The sequence below is a fragment of the Zonotrichia leucophrys genome, chromosome 1 (assembly GCF_028769735.1).
Source record: "Zonotrichia leucophrys gambelii isolate GWCS_2022_RI chromosome 1, RI_Zleu_2.0, whole genome shotgun sequence".
In the NCBI taxonomy this organism is placed as follows: Eukaryota; Metazoa; Chordata; class Aves; order Passeriformes; family Passerellidae; genus Zonotrichia; species Zonotrichia leucophrys.
In genome coordinates, this window is record NC_088169.1 from 113,183,887 (window position 1) to 113,197,864 (window position 13,978).

The following is a 13,978-nucleotide window of genomic DNA, read 5'->3' on the forward strand; positions in this document are numbered from 1 at the left end:
CTGGCGGCGCGGCGGGGGCGGCTCTTCCGGCGCGGCGGGGCGGGGCGGGGGCGCTCGGTACGCGCGGGGCGGCGGGGCCGCCATGGCGGAAGACGAGAGCGACCAGGAGTCGGAGCGGCTCAGCGAGGAGCTGGAGGCGCTGGCGGCGCCGGGGCTCCTGGCCGGGCTGCCCGCTCTGCTCCGCAGCCAGTACTACTGCCGCCGCTTCTGCCAGGTGAGCGCCGCGGCGCGGGGGCAGCGCCGGGTCAGCGGGGAGGGAGCCGGGCCGGGCCCTCGCGCTGCCGGGCCGAGGAGCGGGTGCGGGGCGCGGCCCGGGGGAGCGGGGCCGGGCGGGCAGGGAGGCTCCCGGGGAGCACGGAGGGAAGGCGAGGCGGGTCCCGGGGCGGGAGCGGGCGGGGAGAGCCGGGGGCGGCTGCGGGGACACGCGTGGTGCTGCCGGTGCTGCGGGCAGGACGCTCCCGGTGGCCTCGCCTGCGTGGCCGAGAGGCGACATGGGCCTCGGGAACAGTTCTCGTCTCGCTGACCGGATTAGACCAGGGTGTTCTGTGATTTTTAGGGTTTTGTCCTTTGAAAAGCAGCGTTTTGTCAATGCGTGTCCGGGGTTCTTGTGCTCCTCGCAAGCCCCTTAGGGGTGCCTTGCGAAGTGACAAGCACCAACAGGTTGCTGCTCCCGGTTGCTTTCATCAGCAGGTGTGGATGGAGCGTTAGTTGCCTTTGGTGTACTCCAGCCACGCCACTTGCTGCTGCCCAAGACACAGCCCAGAGGTTATTTTACGCAGAACTGCTTCATTTTATCAACTTTTTGACTTATCTCACCTCTACAGTTGTCTTCTGCCTTCTACAAAAGTGTGATGCCATGGTGTCACTTTGTTCTTGTTTCGTTGTTCAGTGAAACACCCTGTTTGAAATATAATTTACTGTTATATGTGCTTACAATAATATCAGGGGGCATTCTGCTCACTTAAGTCCATGGGTTGCTTTTTGGGGCTGTTCATCCTTTCATATTTTCTTCTGTTTTATAATCTCTCAAGAATTGCAGAGCCAGTAAAAGGAGAAGCAAATGTTTTGGACGTCTGGCATTTTCTACAGCTGTGAGGAATGACAACCATATTTGATTATGTTGGCTGTTTGGAAAGACTTTTACTTTTGCTTGACCCTGGGGGTTTTATCTTAATTTCTTCGCTCTGTGCTTACTGTATGTTGGATTCATTGTGTTGAGGAAGTCCAGACAAGGTGATAGCTTCATGTACTAATGCCAGTTCCAGGGCAAAGTATGAATTAGGAAACAGAAGAGGACAAGAGCAGAAGAAGAATTTTCCTTTGAAAGATTTGTATCACAAGTGTTTTATGTGTTATATATCTCGTGTTGATTTATGCAGATTTTCGTGTGTAGGGAGATTGCCAAACTCTCTCCCCTACTTTGAGTTGATGAGCTCTCCAGAAAAGCAGTCAATGTTCTGAGTATGTAAAGGGCTCTGCTCCTTTTCTCTTAAACTTCCTTTTCAACATTGCTTAGTTTGAATAATCCTGATGAGAGTAAGTTAATATATTAACAGTTTGTCCCCAGGGTTTCTTTTCTTTTTGCTTGTTTTGTGTAAATTTGGCCTGGTGTGAACAGCAGTCATGTGCTCAAGGTAATCAGTGTTTTGTTTAAACATGCTTTTTAGTAATGGGGTTTTCTGCTGATTTAACTACATAAACACAAGATCCTAAGGGGTGTGATGGTGTGAAAAGCCTGTAGCTGTGTGACATTCATGGATTGACAACAAATGAAGTTGTATGTGCTCCACATGAGCTCATTTTTCCTCCTGGGATTGACACTGTGTAACTATACATGTAACATATGTTTGTACTTTTCTATCCAGATCTCCTGGAGGATGTGTTTGGCTGCTGTGCTGACTGAGCCTTCCCACCTCACTCTACTTTGCACTGCTAACACAGTTTTACTTGTCTTTATACCCATTTGGCCCTTCTCAAGGTCCTGGTTTGCCTCCTGTGCCCCTGGTTTTGTGCCCTAAGTGGAACAGCAGTTGTAGAAATAGTTGCTTAGTGATGGTGCGGTGAGTTTGGACTCCCCAAAAGAAACATTGTTATTTTCAGAATAACAACCTATCAAAACACTTGGCTGTGCTTCAGACATGGTGCTGGAGCTTGCTGTCACCTGGAAATCATTCTGTTTAGATTGCTTGTAGTTAAGCTGATAAAGTCTGAGCATCTCTCAGTAAGAACTGCAGGATAAATGAGGCAAAGGGTATATAAAGCTTTTTTTAGTCTGTAGGTATGTTTTCTGTACACAAAGCATCCTATTTCTTTAAGAGAGTGGCTTAGAGCTTGAAATGCATTGCTGTGCACATCTTTTATCCTTAAGTGATGTTAGAAAGGTAAAAAACCTGTTGTTAACAGCCAGATTCAGTTCTCTGGAGGCCTGGAGTATTGTAACTCAACTTGTTTTGGTTTGATAAAGTGCCAGTTTAAAAAAGATGAGGTGTCAGGATTATGAGAGCATTTTCCATAAATTTATGGATCATGACAATTTAGTGATCCAAGATGCAGCTGGAACGTGGCATCTTGAAGCCCATTTGTAGTTTTGGGATCTGGGTCTTGTAGGTGTTTGTGGTCATAGAGAGTCATTGCAGTCTGGATCCTTCAAGGCAAAATGGAATAAAATGTTTTCTTGGAATGCTATTCGAGATTGATGACATGGGCAAAGCAGAAATCAAGCTTTTTGTGGCTGGAAGGGAAAAAAGGCAGTTGGAAGATGAGTCAAGTGCCCAGCTTATGCATCTCACCAGCTGTTTCTGTGTTACTTTCTCCAATTTGCTGATGTGGCTTTTCTTATTTGTGGAGTTCCAGGCCCACTTGGATGTTGGGAAAAGCAAATCTGCTGTTCCCAGCTTTGGCAGGCAACAGAACAACGCATCTGTAACTACTTTGTAAGTTAAAGACATTTGAAAGGTGGTACCTAGAAGAAACTCCCTCAGCCTAAGTGTTTGGAAGAGTTTCAGCTTGTGTTTGTATGCAGAATATGAATTTTTTTCAGGAGGTTTCTCAGGAACTGTAGCCATTGAGATGTTCCTGTGACACAGAAATGTAAGTGATGAAGGGCAGTAAAAACAGAATAGATGGGGACTTTTTTGGGATGAGGGTTAAGGGGAATACTTTTGGAATTAGATGGATGACTTTCCAATTTTGTATGGCTTAAAAACAAACTTGAATGGTGAGCTGGGAAATGGATGTAGCTTCCTTCATTGCGATGGAAGTGGGTACAGTTTTATTAACTATAAAAAGAAAATAACTTTTTTGGGATATTTTCTCATAACTTGAATATCATAATTTTACAAGTTGCTTGCAGCATTTCTCAGGGCTGCATAACTGGACTAGATGTTTGATGTTGTTGGTACTGCCTGGAATAAACACGAGGTGAGTTCATCTCAAGTAACAAGGTGATGCTGTGGGGGGTAAACACTCCTTGATCTCTTCTTCCTGTGGCATCAGCTTACAGCCTTCCAGCTTGATCCCATTCCTGAAAGAAAGATTACCTCCTTTGCTTACATTAATTGGTGGAAAAACAATTCTTGGGCTTATAAAAAAAAGTTCAGTAAAATATAGTAACACACCAGAGAAGATAGTGTTTCCTGGGTTTATTTTAGCAGGTAAAAAAAGGCAGGGAGGGGTCTGTGACTCAGCTGTTGTTCATCTTGCTTTGTGGTGATGGAAGTAAAAAAATATACAACTTTAGATGTTTGTTCTTCTGACTTTGGGGTTCATGTTGTTTCACAGTTTTTGTGCCTAAATTTCGAAGTATTTGTTTTTGTCTCTTACCCTGGAGTTTGGATCAATAGTGGTTGTTGTTTTTATATTAAAAAAGAAAACCAAAACAAGGGCAAAGAAAACCTTCCCAAACCTTTAGGTTCTGCCAGACTTTTATTTTGGGCCTTTGGGATCCATAATTGATCGACATACACCATTTTCATGCTCACCTACTGAAGTGTTGCTCACATGCATACTAGCAGTGAAAAGTGATTTCCTCAGCATCCTTGAAGCTTATGTCTCTGAAAAACACAATCTGTAATTTTGCACCACTTATTTGCTCATGTAGTAATTTGTGATGATGTTGTTTTGGGGTTTTTGTACCTTCCTGAACAAATACGCTTTTTCCTTGTTAATGGCTCAAATTTTAAGACTGCTGTTGTAAGTAATATTTTACTTTTTCATGTTTTTGGATGTTGATATTGCTTGTTACATGAAAGCTTGCAAAGGGCCTATCATACATTTCAGTAGCTAAATTTCAAAGAGTACCGTAAGTACTGGAAACTATTTAAATTTAAAATTTACCATGTCGTGGCGTTTTTTACATGTGAGACTGGTGGAAACCAGTGTGTTCAGTTTATTTGTTGGTAGTTTAGTATTGTGCTGCTTGAGTTCCTAATGAATTAATGTTCAAAAGGAAATCCACGTGGTTTTTAGTGCTGAGCTGAGTGTCCAGCAGTGTGAGGATTTACCGGTGTGTGCACAAGCGTTAGCCTGGGTTCGGTGCTGTCACTCCTTCCTCTGACACCTGATGGGAAGGCTGATAAGGGTCTGTCATGCAAAGCTGGGCTTTGGTGGGTGAAGTGCACTTGGCTCCTCAGTCAGTCCGTGAGATTTCACAATAGCGGTTGATTTGCAAGCTCTTTATGTGAAGATTGACTCCTCCAGGCTTCTAGTTCTTCAGTGCTCTTGTCGTTAACATCGTAAAATCTTTTCTTATTCACATACTCAGGGTGATTCTCTTCAGCTTTTGTGCCTGCTGTCCTTTCAGCGTTACCCTGGGAAATGATCTCCCTGTTTTACAAGTAGGATTAAGGAGTTACTCTTTTCCAAAAGAAACATTTGTACATTTGTGCAATACATTGTAGGCTTTTCCTGATCTTTGTAACATCTTTTGACTTCTCTGAAACTTTCTTCTTTGATACTTTCGAACTTTTAGGTATTGCTGCTTCTTCAGGTTTTAATGCCTTTTCAATAAGTATAGCTTTTGCATGGAAAGAAGCTTGTTATTTTTTCTTGGAAAAAACGTATCAGGATTATAACTTAGAAAGGAGTTGCAGGTTTTTATACCTAAAGGAAGGATCTCCAGTGAGTGATGCTTGAGTTTGATGCCCTTGCTACGTGGGCTTGTTCAAGTTAGAAAAGGCACGCGTGGTGCAGGAGCTAATACAAAACTGCAGAAATTTCGTCCTTTTGTTTAGATGGGGAAAAGTAATTGTACTTCTTCATTGATACACTTAATAACCTGAATTTTACTGGTTGCCTGTGGATGGGGGTGTGAGCATTTTTGTGTTTACAAGATTGGCAGATCTCCCTTTCATATGTGAGCAAAACAATGCCTCTCATTAGTTGACTTTTTCATCTGGGGGGGTGAGGTGCTAATCAAAAGATAAGGAGGAATATTTCTACTTTTGAGTACGTGCTTTTATCTCTCAGCCATAAATCACTGCTCCAATCAGTCCAAACTGCTTTTCTAGAATTAATGTGTAGTTTTCACTGTTGTGCAAGTGACAGAATATAAACATACGTAACTTTTTTTGTCTGGGCTAAATGTAATGGACATATGGGTAGCCGATCTTGGGAATTGTTCTTGCCTGAAGCAGGCTGAGGAGATGGATGAGATTTCGGTGATTAAGAGTAGGGAGAAAGCATTTAGCTGGAAGGGTAGTAACTTGTCTCATGGATGCATCATGCTGTTGCTGGGTGATGTGTTTTCTTTTGCCAGAGTGTGATTATGTTTGGTTACTTCTTATATAATATCCACATGTGAATTTCAGTAAAGGCATTGCTTACATATTTTAGTATAAAGCGATTTTCAACTTGTACGTGTCAAGTAATTCATATTATCCTAAAATCATAAGGCTTTTCCTACTCTCTATTTGTATAGTAAAATCCTTATTTGTAAGGACATGGACAAAATGCTCTTCATCCACTGAGCAGGTTCAAAAGACAGTTACAAAGCTGTGATGTTTCCAGGAAGAGTAAATGTAGTAGTACTCAAGTTCTAGAGCTGAACTTTGGTATCTGAGCTGCTCTGGTATTTCTGCTGATCAGGCAACTGTGGTGAGTGCTTTTAATTAAGGATTTTAATTTTCAGGAAACTTTGGTTTTTCTAAGCATGCCTTTTTTGGGTTTGTCCTCTCACGTGACAACCCTTACATATGTTTATTGTACTGAATGACAACCATTGCATTTGCCAAGAAGCTTTCTATGTCTGAAAACTATGAAGAGAAAAACTCACAGAATTGTTGTGGGTTTAATCCTGTGGTGACTTTACTGTTGAATCTCACAAGAAACTATGGGAGTAACTTTGCTTGAAATTCTAGTCATGATCAACTTTTAAAATTGGTGGGATTTTTAGTTTCTTTTTTGTTCTTGTATGGAGGAATAGGAAAAGCTGTAAAAAGAACTTCCAGCCTAGCACTGCATAAAACATTTGGGGTTTGTGTCCTGTGTATTTGCAAATCTAATTATTTGCAATGCTGTTTCTCAAGTCTTTGAAATACAGCCAAATAACTTTATATGTGCATATTTAATCACTTAAAATATATCTATAGAATTAAACAGTCATAACATAATTTTATATGTGCATATTTAATCACTTATAATATATGTGTATGATTAATCAGTTAAAACATAAAATTCCAAGAAAAGCTGTTGTTTCACTGCTACAGTCCAGGTTTTTACTTAGTACCTTGTTATTTTTGGGGTTAGCTGTCTTAGCTGTGTGCTCGGAAGTTTTTGAGTCTGGTTTTGATTTTTTTAAGGGGACACATCTGAGTCTTGGATTTTCCTCCAAGTTGCTAAAACGTGTTAAAGGAGGGGAAGCAGTGTGTTGGTGTGGGGGAAGGATGGAGCTGAGTGGGGGATTTGGTGTCAGGAAGGTGCTTCAGCCTCCTTTTAGTGCCTTTATCTGCTCTGAATGAGAGAGGGAAAGCAAAAAGGCCCAGTCCCTTTATGGTTCTTGGCAATGCCAGGTACAGACAGACTGAGGGGTGATGCTTTAAGGAGATTAAAAATTGTGCTCAAACAGAGACTTTGAAAGCACCTGTTGCAGAAAGTCACATTAAAAAGGGTTGCTTCCCTTCTGGTTTTCTGTGTATTGAACAAGGCCGCTCTGCTTTGACAATGTTATGTTGTTTTTTTCTTGGTTGATTTCACTGTATTGAAATTGATGTGCCTGTTCAAAATGTGCTGATAAACTTTTGCTTATGTTCTACTTTGCAGTCCTCGTTCAAAGTATGGTATCTTGAGTATTTAGTACAAAAGAAGAGCTTGGTTTCTATTACAAGAAAAGTTATTTCATGAGATAGCTTAGAAACAGACCTTGAAGTACACAGTATTCCCTGCCTCTCTTTCTGTATAGAATGTGTGTGAAGTGTGGTTTGGAATTTATTATTTTATACCTAGGTTAGCTTGTTGTCCACACACACTCCCCACACCCCATCTCTTCCCGATTGTTGCAAGTCTGCTGAGAATTGACCAGTTGGAGTTCTTTTTTCCTGTGGCTGATGAATTCAGGGTTTCAGGTTATCTACATTCAGGAATAGTTGGCTATTCCTGTTTTTCCTGAGCAGTTTGGGATGGGGGGCTGTTTCTGTTTTGGTACATTTGAGCTGCAGACCAGGCCAAGGTGGTGTTGCCGCTGTGTTCCTTTGTCTGCTGGCTCTGGTGTTTGTGGGGCAGAGGAGCTGGTGCAGACTGGGACTGATGGCTTTTTTTGGGGAGAGGCTGTTCCCTGCCCAGCAATTCCTCACTGAGCTTACAGTGGGGTCAGATGAGTGCTGGAGGTGAAGGATGTACAGTAGGACACAAAATGTTGCTTTATTGCTTGAACTAATTTATGAATGTGTCTATACTGTGCCCATCAGGTGCAAGCATTGTGAACTATCCTGGTGGGAAGTGATGCTTTATTTCCACCTTTGTTTGACCTTTTGGAGGCTCACACTTTTAAAGGATGTTTTTTGTTTCTGTCTGCTTTGTTTTTCTAAGGCTTTTGTGGTTTTCTGTAAAAGGACTTGTCAAAAACTATTTCAGGGAACTCTTCATAGATCTGTGAGGCAGGACTATATTAAAAAATATTTAGTCTTCTTAAGAGGAAGAGTATTTATGTACAAGTCTGCTAGTTCTTCAGTTGACTTAGATATTTGCTGCATTAAGCTAACAGTTTTTCAAACAAATTACTAAAATAAGTTTGGAAAACTTCAAATCTACATACAAGTATGGGTCCATCTCAGCTGCTGTTGCCTTAGATCCATCCTAGGTCTAAATAAAGCTAAATTTACTCATTTGATCAGATAAGGAAGAGGGGCTGGAATGTTTGTTACTCTGCTGACATAAAGGCTGGAAGAGTGCAGGCTACTCCTTCCCCTCTTGGAAAGTTTTTAGATGAGAACGTCTGGATGTTGTTACAGACTCTCTAATTTGCATCCCCTTGCAAAATAAAAGCTTGTGTTTAAATACAGAGTGCAATATCTACTGTGGCACAGCATAAGAAGAAGGTATTTCCTGTGTTATCCTCTGAAAAGGGTAGCTGAAGGTCCCTTGTGATATTCCTTTCATGATCTAGGTCATAAACCAGAAACCAGCCACATTTTGTAGGTTCCAAACTGCTCCTGAGGGAGAAGGTGGGAAGCTAAAGCAGGTGGAGTGTACATTGCTGCTTCTTTCTGCCCAAGGAGAATGTCTGGGATGATAATGTGCATTTCCATGGTTCTGCCTAGGTTGTTGAAGACTATGCTGGGAGGTGGCAGGTGCCCCTGCCTCAGCTGCAGGTGCTGCAGACGGCGCTGTGCTGCTTCACGTCTGCCTGCGTGTCCTTCCCGGCCGAGTGTGAGCACGTGCAGTATGTGCTGAGTAGCCTTGCTTTGTGAGTACTTCTTTTTTGTTATTCCTTCCTTTACCATGGCACAGTAAAAGGGTTTCAGATCCTCGCAGCTCCCCAGAGGGGTTTTACAGGTGGTGTAGCTACACAGAACCAAAAATTGCTTATTAGAATTTATTTTTATCTTTTTTGTGTCCTTGCTAAATATTCAAGTTGGCTATGATGGTGTTTTGTCATAAGGGATGTCTGGCAAAATGAATAATCTTAAGAAATAAGTGATCATCATAACCTTATTTTGGAGTATTTGAAGACCAACCTTTGCCAGTAGTTAACTTTAAATAATTTGAAATTTTTACTTCTGTACATACAGCGATGTAATAAGCTAAGTACTTAAGATAAATGTCTTAAGAAAGAAGTCAATTACTTGGAAATTGTATGGATTTTTATGTTTGAGTCATCAAAATGCTTCTGGAAATTACTTGTCATGCAGTTAACTGACCCAAAGTCACATTCAGCTTCAAGAACTGCATGATGTTGTTTCATAAATTTTGCTGTTATTTCAATTTTCTTGATGCATTGGTTATTTTTCCACATGAAGACTGAAAGTGTCAGGGTAGTAAGTACATAATGAAAAATAAATGCTGTCTTTAAATGTTGCTGAAGCTTCACTGTGGACATTTCCTGTTTTGTGTGTGTGAAACTGCTTGAGAGAGGACTATTTATGGCATCATAAGACGACAATTTTCAAAGTTACATGAAAACATAGTGACATCTGTTGCAGTGGGTTTTTTCACTAGCTTTAAGGAAAAAACCTACAGAGTTCAAACTACTTTTAAATAGCAAAGCTTGGGAGGTAAAAAGCTGGAAATTCAGGTATTTTTTTGGATGGATACCTTCTGGATCATCAAGAAGTAAATTGCTCACTGAGTTCCTGTGACCCTTGCCTGTTTTGGTTTTTGAGACTGGGTTTACTCCATGAGATTGGCTTCCATTCTAGGATGTCAGATTATTTATTCCTCTGCCTGGCTGGCACAGTTTTGCATGTGATATGATATAAAGGGATCCCAGGGCTTAGTAGCTGCAGTTACCTGGGCAACCTTCTTGAATCTCTTTTGAAAATTCAGTGTATATTAGGTCTTAGTTCTTGGAGAGCAAAACTCAGCCTGACTGTATTGTTATCCTTGAGTAAGATTTCCTTGGTAACCAGACAATAAACTGTTAACAGGAACAACTGGTTTATTTCCTATACTTAATAACCCTGCTATTCATATCAAATGAAGCAGCATCTGCATTAATACCAGGGGGTTTTATAATGGTGCCAAAGCAGTGATGTGATTGATATAGATGGATATAAATGTGGATATGCAGTGCTGCAGACAGTTTTGAAATAAACCAAGTTGGAACCGACTGTAGTAATTTTAACTGGAGACTGGCGATGAGGAAATAAAAATATTTTGATGGCTTCCTATATTGGCCTGTGAGTAAGTGCATTGATAAAGCAGAAAATTGTAGCTTACACTTGTTCGCTATTGATTTCCAGTTTTTTTTTTTGCACGATGTTCCTCTTTTTAAGTCAGTCAAAACAAATTTAAATGCAAGCATGCATCACTTGCTGTAATTAGTTTTGTCTTATTATTTAAGTTCCAGTTTGGTGGCTTGCCAGATCATGATGTGACTCATGGCTGACCTTTCCTGAGAGTCAAGTATGCTGCAAAATTTTGTTTAACATGAAATGAGCTCATGTTTTTTTCAGAACCACATACTTATTTGGGTAGGGATTGTTTTTTCATTGCATATTTGAATTGAGATTCACAGGCTTAGCCTTGAGAGAAATTCTGTCACTGAACATAATTTTTGTCTATTTCTCTAAGCCTGGTTTTGGCATAGTTAATCATTGGTTATAAAAAAAAACTTGTGCATAATCTATTGGAAATATAATTTTATGGTGCTTTTCCATTGTTCCTATAGAAAACTGAATTTTGTCTGTGAGTATGAAGACTTATTTGAATGCACATGTTTAATGAAAATGTTACTGAGGAGAAAAAATGCCTTTAATTTGCACAGTGTTTTTGAAGTCCTGCCTGTTCCTCTGAGAGTTGCTCAGTTCTTGTCTGCTGCCCTTGACTTTGTCAATCAGCAATTGCAGCTCATTAGTGCAGTGCCTGCCTGGTACTTTTTCCAACAGAAATGAAATTTCTCAGAATCTTCAGGCAGAACAGGAACAGTTGCACTGCAGATCCACGACTGCCAAGTTTGATTGAATTCTTTCAACTGCATTATCTGGAAGGAGGCTTTTATAAACAAAAACCTGAATTGAAAGGAGATTTGGAAAGCTGCTTTTTACCAACTTCTCTGATTCTGTAACAGGATTTAAAGGAACTAAAATGCTAGACCAGTATTTTAAGATGATACAAACTATGGAGACGACAAATCAGTTTGAGTTGAAGCAGCTTTGAAAGTATTAGTCCTTTCTTCACCCATTTCTGCCACCTCTTTTTGGGGTAACACTTCTGAATTCATTTTGCTGGACAAAGATCTGATCTGATTAAAAGCTTGGTGGTGGTAAAATTCAAGTTGTATGAATTTGAATGCCACACAGAAGGTGAACATAGTTTTATTTGCATATCTGCACAAAAGCTGTCTTCTACTAAATAGTCTTCAAAAGCTTTTTTTTTTAAGATAAAATAATTAATACCTTTAAACCAACATCTTAATAGAGAGACTTCAGTTATGGCAAGACAGGCTGAAATGAAATAGTGTGTTTGTAGTAAGTGCCTGAAATCAGGAATTGTTGGCCACCAGAGATCTTCGAGTGACTCCACATGGCACAAGTCTAGAATTCACAGAATTCTTGGTTTTGGTTTGAGTGCTGCTAAAAGCAAGAGACTTAAGAGTAGTTTCATTTTTTGAATCAATGTTTTTAGTTTGACTTGTCACTACTTCTGTTTTTTAGGAGTTTTTTTGAATTGCTGCTGTTCTTTGGAAAGGATGAGTTCTATGAAGATCCTTTGAAAGATATTCTAGGTTCAATCCAGGTAGTGTTGCCTACTTTCTTATCAACTTCTAATATTATTTTAGTAGATGTAAAGATGGTTTTTGTGACTGTATGGCCTGGAGGAAATGTGCCATTATAGTGAAAGAAACTTCACTTGTTTATGTTTATTTAGAGCTTAATGTCATTCAGTTCATGACATGAAATCTCACATTTCCCCTCTGGTTTTAATCACTAAATTTGAAATTAAAGCTTCATCTCAATGAAGTCTTCAAGTCAGCATAAACATGGGTTGGTCTGTTCTTTGGTAGATTGGGACTGAGTTTTGTATGTTTGTGTAAAACTGCATAAGTGACCTATTTAAGAACTTGTTTTGCCAGGTAAGTGTGGGGTTTGGTTTGTGTTGTCTTTTATTTTAATACCTGAATGGGTTTTTAGGGTTGTGCCACCATGAGAGGAAATTCTGTGGGGAAAGAAAGGATGAAAAGCTGGGTTTTGTCTCTATTAATACTGCTCGTGGAACTGCAGTTTGAGAAAAAACTCTTCCTTTGTTTTTATGTTGATACCTGTGTATTACTGCTTCTCCAAATTAATGTGCCAGCACTGTTTCTGCGTCAGTTGTGTAACCAAACTGGCAGTGAAAAGCAGGTAATTGTATGTGGATGGAAGCCACTGTTCTACTGCTTTTTTTGTTTAAATATTAGTTAACTCTTTACTAAAATTTTCTGTTGATTAATGGTGTTGTTGACACTTTTACAGCAAATAATGCATGGGGATGAGAGGGAACTTGACATGTGAAATTAATGGCTGGCTAAAGCATTCCATGATATTAGAGGCAAACATAATTCCTGTTATGCAGAGATCTGGAGAAAAATGATTGCTTGAGGGCTGGTGACTCATGGCTTAAATCAGTTTTTCCCTCAGAAATCACAAATGCGGCTCAACATGTCTAAGTCTGTGCAGGATGCCATGAGGTGAAGGCTTGTCTCAGTGTGTGCCAGTGATACCTCTAATCCAAGTTGGTTTTGCATTGTTATACAAATGGAGGGCTCTTTCTGAGGGCTGTAGAAGCCTGAATTTGACCTTCAACAGTTCTGTATTGCTATTTGTAGATAATATCAGTTGTTGCTTTAGGGCTTTCTGTATGGTCAGTGAAAGACTTTGTAGCTCAAATTACTGACTGAGGAAATACTCAGCCATGCATGGGTTTCTTGGTTTGTATCTTTGGGATAATCTTACTGTTTTAGACAACATATTTTTGTTCTTTCTAATTGTTTCTCTTTGTGCACTTAGGAATGTCAGAACCTTCTAAATAAATACAGGAATCTGAACCTGGAGCTAGTGACTCGAATCATTCGAGATGGTGGACCATGGGAGGATCCAGTATTACAAGCAATTCTTAAAGCAAAGCCTGTGTCACAGGAATTAGGTACTTCATTTATCACAGTCATTTTCCAGTTTGGAAATGTGTTCAGTTTGGCTTTTTAAAAGTATGTGGGGTCAGGTGTTATCAGCTGGCATTGCCATGTTTTAACTATTTTTCTGTAGTAAAATGTGCTGGTCTTTTTTTTTGTTTGAAAGGGAGCTGAATTTCTTTGCTAATTTAAGTTTGCTTTTGTAATGTAGAGATCATATTTGTGATTTTGTATCACTGACAGCGATTGGAGTAGTTAATAAAATTCACAGGGTGCATTTCCTGAATCTAAGTGTTCACTTAAGACCAACTTGATTTCATTTAGACTCCTGAAATAACATGATTGGAGAGAATCTGGATGTCTATTTGTCTCCTGGCACTCTGACTCCTTTAATTTGTCTCTTCACTTGTAAATACTTGGTCTCGTGGCTTTTCTTGGTTCTGTTTCCAATGATGCCCATGGCTACATGTGACAGCTGCTTTCTGTTTATGGATATGTAATTCCTGGAGCTGGGAAAGGTGCAATGCATGGGAACAAAATCACTGGAATATTAATGAGTTCCTAGGAGGAAAAATATCCAAGCTACAGTAAAGTCTTTACTAACATATCAAGCAACAGTGTTCCTCAGGGGACCTCTTAAAAGTTGTTTTTAGTTTGATAGTGATAGGAAATTCCAGCTCTGCTCAGTTATTATGGTGTTCTACCTGATAGAAACTC

General features: G+C 40.1%; 1 protein-coding gene across 1 annotated transcript in view; it reads left to right on the top strand.

The window, feature by feature from the left end:
* The first annotated feature begins 82 nt into the window (after positions 1-82).
* Positions 83-13,978, top strand: part of ZNF654 (zinc finger protein 654) — a 30,068-nt gene continuing 16,172 nt past the window's right edge. The window contains exons 1-4 of the mRNA XM_064728034.1: positions 83-214; positions 8,754-8,899; positions 11,808-11,889; positions 13,140-13,275. Coding sequence (XP_064584104.1) covers positions 83-214; positions 8,754-8,899; positions 11,808-11,889; positions 13,140-13,275 — 496 coding nt within the window. The remainder of the gene's footprint in view (positions 215-8,753; positions 8,900-11,807; positions 11,890-13,139; positions 13,276-13,978) is intronic.